Source organism: Chironomus tepperi, unplaced genomic scaffold (genome assembly GCF_022539635.2).
Source record: "Chironomus tepperi strain 1889 unplaced genomic scaffold, CSIRO-AGI_Ctep_v1 contig_445, whole genome shotgun sequence".
NCBI lineage: Eukaryota > Metazoa > Arthropoda > Insecta > Diptera > Chironomidae > Chironomus > Chironomus tepperi.
The window spans coordinates 4,069,291-4,083,142 of NW_027226567.1; the positions used below are offsets into that span (position 1 = coordinate 4,069,291).

The 13,852-nt window shown below is 31.4% G+C and overlaps 1 protein-coding gene across 4 annotated transcripts in view; it reads right to left on the bottom strand.

Moving 5' to 3' along the window:
• oc (homeobox protein OTX2) overlaps positions 1-13,852 on the bottom strand; it is a 43,494-nt gene that overhangs the window by 22,491 nt on the left and 7,151 nt on the right. For 2 of the 4 annotated variants that reach the window (XM_070650494.1, XM_070650492.1), the window contains exon 2: positions 826-1,069. In XM_070650494.1, the coding sequence (XP_070506595.1) occupies positions 826-994 (169 nt within the window). In that variant the 5' untranslated portion in view covers positions 995-1,069. Of the gene's footprint in view, positions 1-816; positions 1,070-13,852 lie in introns of all 4 variants that reach the window. The other 2 variants (XM_070650493.1, XM_070650491.1) reach the window with 1 other exon arrangement.

Below are 13,852 nucleotides of genomic sequence, written 5' to 3' on the forward strand. Positions count from 1 at the left end.
TTGAGTTAGGAGGTGTATCAAGGTTAGGTTTGACTCAAATTGGGGTATATTGGTTTAGACAGGCTCTGATTAAGTTGTATCCTTAATATGGATTAGGAAACTAGGACCCTAAGTGGAATTTTGGTGATTCTAGTCATAAACCCTCAAATAACCATGGACAACCCCTATAGACAGCACCAACAAATTCCACAGTTGCACCAATTCCAAAACCTGACACATTTTCAATCAAAAAATCCCATTAAATAAACAAAACAAGCATCCACAAAAATAATATTTGCCTCATTTCCAAACAATTATTTGGAACCTCTATTCAATCAACAACAGTAGCTACTCGCTCACCATTAAGTAGCTTCTCATGAAAAGAAATATTAAAACCTTATTTTCTCTTCTTCGCGTAATCTCACATCATACAATTTTTTTTTATATTTCATTTTACAGTTGATTTGAATTAATTGAATATGAATGGCATGGGAAATGATTTCATCTCAATGTCACACACAATTTTAAAGACATATACATGCATGAGCATATGATAGAGAGTTGACTAGTGAGAGAAATTAAAGTGTTGACTAATTAAATTTTTTTTATTAGGTTAATTCAATTATTTAATGCGATCATGTGTCACTAAAGGAAGCGATGTGAAAAAAAGTGAAAATTTTTGGAATCACGACTGTGAAAAATGTGATTAAAATTGGAAATAATAAATCGAATCAATCAAAATTTTTATGTTTAGCATTAGCACATTATGCGTGTATATTAAAATATATATAATAATAAATTAATTATAGGGAATACTAAATTGGAAGCAATATTTACCCCACATACCTTGATGAGGGAAGCCAACGGCATCGAGACCATGTGGTAAACCAAATGGTGCCATTGACATTGGCATTCCAGGCGGTAATGGTGGACCATGACTGTGATGTGGATGATGTGGTGCACCATAACTGTGTGGATGTCCACCGAGATCAGTTGATTTAAGAAAGCCCGCCATTAGGGCTTCAGTCGAATGCAGCGCCACAATGAATTTGTTTTTATGTCAATAAATTCAAAATGAAAATAATTTTTGCTGAAATGAAAATAAATAAAGAATTTTTTGTTAGTTTTTGTTGTCATATTTTGATGTATAAATTGCCACTATAGATGCAAGGCACATCAACCTCACAATAGAAATTCTTGACACAAAGCAAAAAAATACCCAAAAAAAATATATTTTTGTACATGATCCCAACAATACAAATTAAATCAACACAAAACTATGTTCTTCTACCTAACAAGCATTCAATGATGATTGTGCACTAAGGAAATGCACAAATGTTAATTGTTTGAACACGTTTCTATTGCCTGAATTGTTGCCTTTTTTTTCTCCCTCTCCATGTGAATGCAAAAAACGTGAATCGTAGAAAAAAAACTTAATTTCATAAACTTTTTGAGATATTATATAATCAGACATGTCGCATAGCTCTTTTGTGTATAATTGTTCATTAATTGAACGTAGAATGTCGATGATAGAGCAAGAATAAGAAGTGGACAGTAAGGCAATGAGATTGAATAACAATAAAGTCGAGTTAAGCTGACAATTTTGTAATTTTAGCGTAGACTAATTTTTCAACGGACTTTTTAAATTCAAATCAATTTTTTGAATTTCCGACCATTTTGTTTTTGCCTCACTTCGAGACTTTTTCTTCGAATTTCTCTCTCAAAACTCAAAATTAACCTTATAAACTCAACAATAACCCTTCAGCATAATGGCAAGATGCAAACATTCAACCCGGACACATTCTTATCCAACAAAAAGATCCGCTAAAAATTTTAACAAAAAGTGCTTCAAGAGCCGAGCAAAATGAAAAGAATGTTGCTGTTCATGCGTCAAATAAATTGTGCTTTATATCACACCCGATTACAATTGTATTGTCAACTATATATGCAGATATATATATATACATACACATGAGAAATACGCTAATTTAATGCAATTAATAATTTATTGTTCCATTATGAGCAATTCAATCTTTTAACTCTTGTATATACATTTTTTTCTTTCACTGCTTGATCGACCTTTGTGAATGTTGATTATTACGTACATAATATCACAGTTAGATAAAATAAGAAGTAATGTAGTCAAAGGCTATTAGTTTAATGAATTGAAAATTGTTGACTATTTCAATATGGCTTAGCTAATCCCTTTTCTTGCCATACAGTTCTATTAATTGAAACTTTTTTTTTGTGTTATTTCTCACTATGTGAATACAATTTTCAGTAACAGAATGTCCATTGATTGTTGGTTATGTAACTTTATTAAGACTTGTGAATAGAATGGAGAATTAAAGGAATTTGTGGGAATTTGCAGGCACGACTATCAAAATTCTTGACCATTAAATCCCAAAAAGCATCTCAATCATCTCCAAAACAAGCCCTAACTTTCATTCCATACCAGACATATCCTCATTTGAATATCAAATGCATTTTTCTCTACCTTTCTTTCATCCCAATCACATTCTACAGTGGAATGCTGAGTAGCACATAACACTCACTTCATATTCATCGTCACAATAGTTATAATAATCATAATCATCATCATAGGTCTCATACATGAAAATGGAATGTTTGATTAAATGTGATATTTATGCGAATGCCCTTAATGTGTCATAAAAAGCTGTTGTGCCTTCATCTATTTCTTTATCATAAATGAAAACACGAGCATGACGAACTCATTAAGGAATGTAGCCAACAAGAATTGGGTGGTCAAAGCCAAGAATGTCAATTTTTTTGGTATCTTGTTGATGTCTATTTGTGGTTGACCGCCTGAAAAGACTCTTTTTTTTATGTTTGAATTTAATCGTCATTTGCTATCGATTCATGAATAAATTTTTTTGTAAATTGAGGCAGCGTTTGTGGATGAAGAAAAAAAATGCTTTAAGTGATGTCGTGGGTGTTGAAGCGTAGAGCTGATTGTATAAACAAAATCCAAATCGAGAATTGATTGGAAATGCATAAAAAAGATGGGGAATTAATGGATTTTGAGAGATTGTTTGGTGAGGTGATCGAGTTATAGGTTGAGATGTTGGGGATTTAATGGATTTTTGAGGTTAGATTTAGACGGAAGTCAGCGATAGAGTCAGCAATAGGCGTCATGTCTGTAGAGAGGATAAAGTCGCAAATTTAGACAATTTTAAGGATCTCCACAATCTAGACCAGCCTCAATCAGATTATAAGCCCAAAAATATTTCAAAACATCAACATCATGACCCGATTCCTTTCCAATAATTCATTATTATGACGTAAAAATATATTTTTTTCATTAAATTTGTAAGCCCATTGTGTGTCCATACCACACAATAATGACAATTTTCTCTTTATCGATTTGTTAATCTGCCACATAACTAATTGCAATATGGCTTAAAATATCTTTCACCAAGAGTGTCACAACAAAAGATCTGTACTGTTTATACCTACGACAGGCACAAAAATTTTTTATTCGTTCAAGTGTAAAATAATTGCGTGCATGAAAAGCTATTCATGAGAAACTTTATTTTTTTCGGGTGACAAAAATCTGCACATTGCGGCACTGTCTCTTTAATGGATTACAATTTCTCTCGACTCAAATCGTGTAAAATGGAAATAAAGTACATACAGAAAAAAAAATTCAATTAACAGAACTGCACATAGAAAAAAGTTCTTTCTTTATTTTTTGACCTACTCTTTTGTTCTCATGATTTTTTCTATTTCGTCCAATGGATTAACAAGCATTCTCCTTCGTTCGCATGTTCTCAATATTCTCTCTACTACTACGACACATCCCATTGTGTACATTAAAGTTGCCCCGTAATGAATTTTTGTGTATTTGCATCTGGGATTATCCTTCCTTCATTGAAAAAAATGTAATGAAATTCTTGTGCCTTACTCTAGACTTATTATTATTTTTTTTTGCTGCTTTTCTTTCTCCTTACCCGAACAAGAACCGGCTTATGTGCGGAGAAGGACTTTATGGAGCAACAGTAAAAGACTTTTTCTTGGAATTGAAATTACTTTAAGTACTGATCTTTGTGGAATTAATTGTGGATTCTTTTTTCGGTTCTTTTATGTTTGTTCTTTAACAAACTGTGGTGAAAGTTAGAGCAAACAGTCAATGGATCAATTTGGAACGTATTAAAGAGATGAATATATTGTAATTAATTTGAAGCTTTTAAGTAGAATGTTAGATGGGGAATTGGTCAGTGATGTAATGGGAAGATATTTTGAAAGAATTTTGGATGTCGTGACTGTATTGTGGTTTTGGCTCATTGTAGATGAAGTTTAACAATTGTTAATTAATTGGACAATTGATTATGACTTAAAGAATGAAGATTATAAATGTGCATTTAATGAATTTAAGCTTGAGTCAGCCAAATTCAGCTTATTCAGGTAAAACTACTGAATTTAGTTTATTCAGTCGAATTTAGCTTGTTCAACTTAAAAGACTGAATTGAGCTTGATCAGCCAAAATGACTGAATTAAGCTTGATCAGCCGAAACTACTGAATTGAGCTTGATCAGCCGATACGACTGAATTGAGCTTGTTCAACAGATACGACTGGATTCAGCTTATTCTCACAAATTCACCTTATCCAGCTCAATTCATCCAAGACTATTGAACTCAGCTCTTTTAATCAAATTCATCCCATAACTCAAACCTTCAACAATCTCCCAAAAATAACTCCAGACACAAAAAATTCTCAATGAAAACGGAACATCCACATTCATAACTAATAGGTCAAAAGTGCCAATAATTTATTGATTCCATTAATATCCGAATTTTTTACTCCCGACTAAACATTATTCCATACTGTTCAGCATCCTTTTTTGTGCAGTCATTTAATTAATTACTTCATCTCTTTGTCATCTCTGTCCAAAAAAAGATGTTGTTCCTTCGAGTTCCATTCAAAAAATATTGTTTTTATTAAAATTATTCATCTTTTTTTATTATAAATGTTTGTCGGCTTGATTCTTTAAGAGTTTGGTGTGTATAGCTCACTCGATTATTGATACTTCTCCTCTTCATCATCATCGCTATGGACTAAAATATATTTATACATTTTTTTTTTCTGCTGTATTACCTGATTGAATAATTTTATCATAATTTATACCGCCAAATATAAAAAAAAGAAGAAAATGAAAATGAACTTTTAAAGATATTTATATCCAACAAAACAGAGTGTAAAAAGTATCGTGGCATATTTCTGTGACTGAATCATCCATCCGTCTCAGTACTGAATGGAATTTGGATATACAGAGAGAATTGAAAAAAAAGACACAAATTTCATTTTAATAGGTAAGAATTAATGATTAAGCAGCGGCATCAACATAACATTATTGGAGAAATTCACAGCACGAGTCATTGCTACTAGATGACTTGCTGATGATATGTATTGGTCAATGGCCATTTTTCTTATTTTACTGTCATAACATCAATCAATAGCTTCATCTGCCATTTAGCCTCGCAATACACGCACATGCTATTTAATGCTGGATGGAGAGTCACACCTGTGATGAATTCTCGCATTCTATTTATGACACTTTTTTTTCGCTTGTCTTTCGCGGCTGTCGGCAAAAAGTTCTTTTAATTTGTGGTACTTCAGGAATTTTAGCTTGATTTGTTGGTGTGGAATGGATTGGGTTTTGTGGTCAGTTTGTCTTGATGGTTGGCGTTTTGGGTATTATTTATGGATTTCTTAGAATTGTTGGATATTAAGTTAGTAACTGCATTGGAATTGTAAAACTTTGAAGTATTTATAAAGCGATTGGTCAGCACTAGACTAAGTTTGAGAATTTGGTGCAAATTTTTGGAATTATGGCAGGAAAATCGTGATTTTAATGAACTTAGCTGCATATACCTGAAAATCTAGAATTAGAGCAATTCCAAAAATTCTCAATTATATGAGCCCCCCAAAAAATGCGCCTTATGCACTTCCCCAAAGCAACTCAATTCCCCTATTCATATTTTCAAATGTCCAGACATCTGACTTCTTCTGATTTATCTCACTTGATTGAATTCTTGTTCTCTCTCACCTTTTTTGTTAAAGCCGTGAATTTAGTAGAAAGGAATTCCTTTTTTTTTCAGTTCCTACAATATCAGTGAAAGTCAAATGCGTGTGTATGTAAATCCCCAAAAAACGATTCAAACAAATAAAGAAACGATTTTGACATAACAATAACCGCATCAGATAAATTATGAAAGAAAGAAAAAAAATCACATTTTTTTGTGTGTATATTTCTTAAGAAGAAGGAAAAATGAGCACAGAGAGGAGAGAAAAAAAAGTCCATTTGCCTCGGCATTGCTGATAAAGCAAATGAAAAAAAAAAAAACTTGTCTTCCAATTTGTTTCGCTTCTGGTATGCAAATGATCAATATTCACGTTAATGGACAGCTAGCTCAGGGTTGCTTTTATCATACCACTTTGTGCGATAAAAAAATTATTTTGTGCCATACGAAACCGAAAGCAAGTCAAGAAAAAAAAAATATTACCGAAATTGAAATGAAGTTTTTTTTTAATAGTCAATCTTTTGTCGCATTTTTTTGGACGTAAAATGTATGTTGAGCTCGTAAAAAAATTTTTAGTGAGCGAAACGGTGTGAGAGAGGAGCAAATAAAAGAAGTAATTTTTGTGAGCTGTTAAATCAATCTTTTTTAACTGTAACGGGCACTCGTTAAGATTTTTGACAGAATTTTTATTAGACATTTGATGATTTATTGAGAAAATATTAAAAGTTTTGGATGAAAAAGAATTTGTTAATTATTTTTGATCGGTGTTGTGGCTGCTGTTGAGTTTGGGAGCTTGAAATTATTGATTTTGGGCGTTTTTGTTTAGTTTATAAATCAATAAATTTGAATTTAAAGTTAATTTGCTCTAAAAGATGCTAAAATGCTTTGCATCTTTAATTTTTAACGGTTTTATTTGAATTTTTGAGACTAAATCAATGAAATTTGAGTTCAAAAAGATGCAAAATTGTCTAAATCACTCTCAAAATGATGCAAAATTCTCAACTTTACTTTCAAAATGAAGCAAAAAGTTCAAAAACAATTCTAACTGCCAAAATAAAAGCAAACTTCCATAAAACTATATTAACAATCAATTAGCAGCTTTTAAGACATCTTATCCTACTTTATGAAGAAATTAAAATAACTTTTTATCTCAATTTGCCATTTTAAGAGATCCGCGGATTTATTGCCAAACTATATTTAGTCAACACTCCAATTCTCCATGTCACAACATTTTGAAATCCAAACTTAGACTCAAATTTGATAATTACTCGACCACATACTGATAATAACTTGTCAACTTCACTCATTTCATGTCCAATAATTGAGGACAACATCTCGTTTGACGAGTTTAAAATATAAAATCAATTAAATGTAATAATAAGAAGAATTTGTTGTGCTACTGTAGCTTAATAAATAAAATCCAGCTGATTATTACCCTTTTGTGTATTTTATACAAAATACATATTCAATGATTTACGTTCAATGACCATAAATTTTCTTCACTTACCATCCATATCTCATTAAATTACAATAATTTTACATTTCACAGAACTCATTTGGCATTTGATTGAACATAAATTTCATTTATTATAAGCAATATAGTATAGAAATAATTTATATATATGGATATGGTGTACAAGTTGCTATATATGAAGCATCTATGTCTGTCATTTTTGCGAATTATGATAGCAAGTTGGGAATGTTTTGAGTGCTGCGTGGTAAGGATTAGGATTTTTTGATGGGTAGAGGGGTATGGTCAGTATTTGAGGGTTTGTGGGGTCTTTTGCTTGGGTTTCTGGAAGGGACATTGAAGAAAATTGGAGATTATTGAAGAATGGACCAGAGTTGATGTCTTTACTGGAGCTCAGACTCCAAAAGTCCTGCCATCACTGGATTGAATAGTAAAACTCCAACCAAATTCAAAAATGACTCATATTCCATCAATTCAAACCCAAAAATCCAGTTAGTCTACCAAAAAACCAGCAAGTCTCACAAAATCTAACCCCCACAGCTACCATACCTCATTATAAACCGTCAAAATGCTCATTATATTCCAATAATCATGCTAAACATCAAGAAATAAAAACCATTTCATTTCTTTTTTCCTACTTCTCAACGACTGTTACTGCTTCTGTTACTTTATGATTTCCTTTACAGTCAAGAATATAAAAATTTATAAAAAAAAAAATTATTTAATGTTTGTGTTATGTGCCACCGCGCTTTTTATAAAGGAATATATTTTTTTGTTCGTTTCAAAAAAAAAAAAAGTGAGAAAACGAAATATGAATAAAAAAATATTAATATATTTTCATATTTATATGCATATATTGAAGTATAACTTCCAATATTACCGCTCCCATATCAAGTCAACCCAAGCATACAGCTGTGTGATACAGAAGTGAAGAATAAAAGAAGAAAAATATGATAAAAGAGTCTCATTTTAATCAGATTTAACTTTATGATTATTATGATACTTCACAGGTTGGTCTTGGAGCTAGCGCAGAATTTTTTGCGTGATTAAAAATTCTAAAAAAATCGAAAATATTTTAATGGGATTTTTTAACCCTAATTGGGCGACCAAAAAAGTTTTTGTGATAAATCAAAAAATTTCTCTTCTTTATTTTTGCAAAATGCTTAAAAAAATTAAAATCCAGAAGCAAAAAAAGCTTAAGATCATCAGCAACAGCAGCTCACAATCGGACATAAGTTTATGTGCGTAAAAAATCGGTTAAAGAAAAGGAATAAAAAAAAATTAATAAAGTCGCATTTACAATAACTCATAACTGCTGAGGAGTATTGTATATGAAAGAAGAATTCTTGTGCTTAATATGGAAGTTGTGAAGAAGAGCAGCAGCAAAAAAAACATCAAAATATACATTTTTAATAAATTTATAATTTATTCAACAATCATGATTGTGTGGATATTCTTTTATTGTTATTTTTTTGGGATAACGTTGAGTTCAATTTTTGATTCCTTTTGTTTCATTTGCATGCGGGTTGATTATTGGATTGTGTTAATGAATTTGCAAGAAAAAATGAATATTTTTTTGAGGTTATATTTGGAAATATGAGGATAATGTGTTATTATTGATAATATGGGGGTTCATATTGAGATTGTAAGGTTACGTGTGCTTATCGTTATGATTTTGAGGTTTGTACTGAGAATTTTGAGGTTATTCTTTTGTATTATATGGTTATGGTCTGTGATATGAGGTTAGAGTTGAATATTGCTGATAATATTGATGCTTATTATTGAATTTACTAGAATCTTTAATAAAAATTTGGAGAATCCATAAAAATTCGATTAAGCACTCGACATTGACTTCATAATTCCAAAACTGAACATCATTTATTATAGTGCTGTAGAGTGATCTCATCAGACTCCCATTGATCCACATTAACATATCAGCACAGTTAAATTTTCATATTCCAAGGATACCAAGAACTCAACCTCAACCTCAACCACCCGTGATGTACCTCAAAAATGTTGTATTCTGAAGAACTTTACGTCATCCTACATTGCAGCAAAAACATTCTTTATTATTGCCAATCACAACAACATTTTTAGCTTGACAATGATCTGTGTCCCGTGTAATGTACAAAAACGACAAGAAGCAGAAGCGACACAACAAAAAAAAAAAAATCCATTCCCAATTAATCACAATTAACGGAAGAAAAGAATTGAAGAAAATCGTTGACTTTATAATAAAGACAAGATTCTTAAAATGTATATGCACAGAGAACGGCGTTCATATGGCCGTAATCAAAAGGCGATCGAGCGTCGTCACCAAGCACCAATGTTGACTTTTTAACAATAAAATATTAACATTTTTTTTTTTTTTAAAATATTTCTAGTAATAAATTGTTAAATTATTTGTGAGACGAGAGATGAAATTTATGATATTACTTACACAGCTTGCTAGCTTCTTGTGGTCATAGACATTGAGGAATTTTTAATATGTAAATAAATGTTCTATGGCATTTTTTTTCGGAGATTTTTATTTCTCTATTTTTATCATTTTCATAATTTATTAGGGCTTTTTAGCTGCTTGTTATTGTGATGCTGCATGTTTGATCTTTTTTATATGAGCAGCATTCTTGTTAGTGTTATGATATGTAGTTGGTCTCTGACTGTTTTGTGGCTTAATTTTAGGAATTTTGTCAAATTTTGCCGAGTTTTCCACGATTTTAAATTAAATTTTAATTAAAATTTACTCAAAAACACACTAAACAAGTAAGAAACTCCCCAAAAAAATGCGCCTTAACCACCCAAAACTCAACTTACAAGTTAGAAAATTCTCATAAAAATCAATTCTTATTCCACTCCACGTTTCCCTGCTTTCTAACAAATTTTTCCTCCTGTGTTATGATTTAAATGACGCAACATTAGATGTTAATATATGTGTCTACTGCTGTAATGGATTGGAGTATATGTGTTGCTTCGTTACGGGGCATAAATTAATTGATTATAACTCGAGCTAATGCTAATTAATCATGTAAATTTTTTCTTGTATATATCTAATAATATATACTGCCGGTCATTATAATAATAAAAAATAATAAAAATTCCATTTGTTAGTTTGAAGACTTTTTTGTTGTTTCTGTGCTTGCTTATAACTTGACTGCGATTTATTAATTTTATAATTGCACTCATACAGAGACGGTGCACAGGCACACGCACATAAATATGTTAATTTAGATCAGAGAAGTAATTAAGCTACCACACGCAAAATGTCATCTAATTTGCATCAGTTTTTAATTTTCTTGTTGGCTACTGTAAATGCCAAAAAATAAAAATTTCCTATGCGCAAAATATCAAAAGACATGATCGAAATTGATGAGTGAGATGGAGATGAGAACGAGGCATAAAGTAATTAATATTATATTAAACAAATTGAATTTTAATCTTTCTTCTCCACTCGACATCGCTTCTTTTTTTTTTCTTTTGAAAGAATTTCCATAAAAGCGAAATTTTACGAGTTGTTTCTTTTACGATACCGCCGCACATCAAACATGGAGTGGTAGATGTATAAATGTATATCGCGCATTTTATATAGTGAAATAATTTGTGAATACATCTGTAGATATGTTGGTTGAATTAATAAAGCAAATTAGGAAATTTACTAGCTGTTAAAGTTTTACGGTTCTTCTCACTCGCTCATACTTGCTACTCAACTCATTGTATACATTTAATCATAATGAAGATATCGTATTGCATATTTATGGTTGCAATTATGACTACCACTCGACGGATTGTTAATTACTAATTTAAATTAGATTGCAGAAGACATGAAAGGAAGCGAATCAGTCATAAAAAATGTTGAGATTAATCGGGTATGGTTCATGGAGGATTTCTGAGTCAAAAAACTCATATTTTACAATTTACCCGACTTCTCAGTGCACATACTAGAACTTATTAGGTATATCAAGGTAGATGACTCTTTAAAATGTCATGAGTTTTGCTCAAAATGTCAACTTGTCGTGCATTCACGTCAAGTAAATAAATTTGACTTGCAAATTGTTAATAAATTGATTTGCATTCTTATTAAGGCGATGATGATGATGTGTGGAATCAGATCTTAACGGTAGAATGAGGTTTGTTGTGTGATTTGGATGCAAATAACTTATGCATGATCAATATTTCGTACATTGAACAAACAAAAACTGGATCTACAAATTTTTATGACTGCAAAAAATCCACAAAAAGTCTTCCTTAAAATCTGAAGCTACAAGTCCATCCACTAATTACATTCAGTTGCTTGATGACTTTAATATATCATACGATTGCATCAATAAATAAAATAAACAATTCAACCTCTATCTATAGACATAATTATTTATAATCCATAACGAAATCGTGGGCAGCAATCATATCAAATATATATAAAAAGAGAATCATTGATGATCATCAGCAATTATTCAATAAAGACCATGACTATAAGTTTTTTCTTTCTCCTCTTTTAGTTCTGTTTTTTTGTGTATGAGCATGAAGGCATTTACACGGTGTGAAACGAAATTATGATAAATGGCCGACATGAGAATCCCGAGAATGAATAAATTTTGTTGTTGTTGTTATTCACTTCTCATTTGGTTGCCGCGTATCTAGTGTAATAGAATCAAGTGTACAAAATTTCAATTCTCTTCGAATTGTATCGGATATTTTTGTGGACCTGTACATACAGAAGTTTCTTCTTTCCAACTATGCGTGTAATTAATTTTCATTTTCAAGCTTTTTATTGTTTTTTTTTTTCTATGATTTTTAATTTTATTGTTTAAAGGTTGGTACTTTTACACTTCTAGTGGTCGACTGGCGAGAGATTGAAACATAAATAATGTTTGAGGATGGATACGGGAGTTGTTATTTAAATTATTGAGGTTTTTAGTTATGGATGTGGATGGGGTTGCCTTGTATGAGTGATATTTGTGCTTGATCTGTTCTCATAGACGACCTAAACCTTTAAAAGCTGCAGGAACACCAATAAACCCACTCAAAAATCCAAATCCAGTACCATCCACTCAATACCCTCAATACTCCATCCAAGAACAACCAACTTCCCATTCCTAATCACTTCTCAATCAAAAACTCAACTCAACTAACTCGTTACATATTTCCAAACAGCAGCAGAAACAACATTCGATCAGCATCTTGATTAGCAATTAATGGGATTTCATGATTTTCATAAATTGGATTTAAAGCATTCATAGGGAAATAAGGTAAGGTATGAGTGAGAAGGAAGACGTTAAGTAAATGTGAATGAGAAGAGAAAAAAAGGCAGTAAAGGCAGGCGTATATGATTTGTAAGTTATAAAAACGTCTAATTTTTTTAGAACTCCCTGAATTCTCGTTCCATTCAGACGATGGTTGGATATAAATGAGAGCGCTTGACTTGCTCATCAGGCAGCTAATGGAAAATTGAATAATCATGAAATTTCGTTGATTGAAAAATCATGTTCGCTTCAGTTTCCGCGCGCAGAATACTTATTATTCAATATGTAAGCAAGTAAGAAGTAAGAAGTAGAAAAAAAAAAAAATCAATAAAAATTTAAACTTTACTTTTTATATTTTTTTAATGAATTGGATGTATGGTAAGTGAAGCAAAAGAAGTGGAACTAAAATCAATCAAACTTCTGGAGAAGCAATGCACTCTCTCTGTGCCTATATTTATTATTATTTATTGATGGATAATTGATTTAACTCACATGCAGTGACTCCGGTTCAATTAAGACAATTCTGAATTTATGAATTATGCATGAACCAAAGAAAAATTGGAAGTGAACAAATGAGTACCAAGAATTATTGATTGCACAACATTTGGATAAGATTTATATTTTGTATTCCTTTTTCAAATGTCAATTTATGGATCGATGACAAAAAATAGACTAGTTGTGAGCAAAGTGTGACCTTCGAGTTCTAGAGCTTCATATAGGAAACTTTTTTTGCATTATGAGTGTTGTGTATAAGTGAGCTTCAAGGCTTCAGGTGACGACAGAGGAGAATTGAGTTTGTAGCTTTAAGGACGGCTTCTTAGCTTTTGGATTTTGATGAAATGTCATCAGAATTACTGCTTAAAGTTTGAATGAGAATGCTTTAATTTCTAGGAATTGGTCCACTGTCAACCTCACCTCAGAGTCCCATTCATACCTCGTACATTGACCCAACCTCAACCTCATTCCAACTCCGACAATATTCACTTCCATTCCTCGAATACTCACAAATAAAAATAACCTCAAAAATTCCCTTCAAATTTTATTCAATAATTTATTAACTTATTCAATTTTTAATCATTAACCGACACTACCGCCGCCAAAAAAAAAATCTCTCTCGATTGTG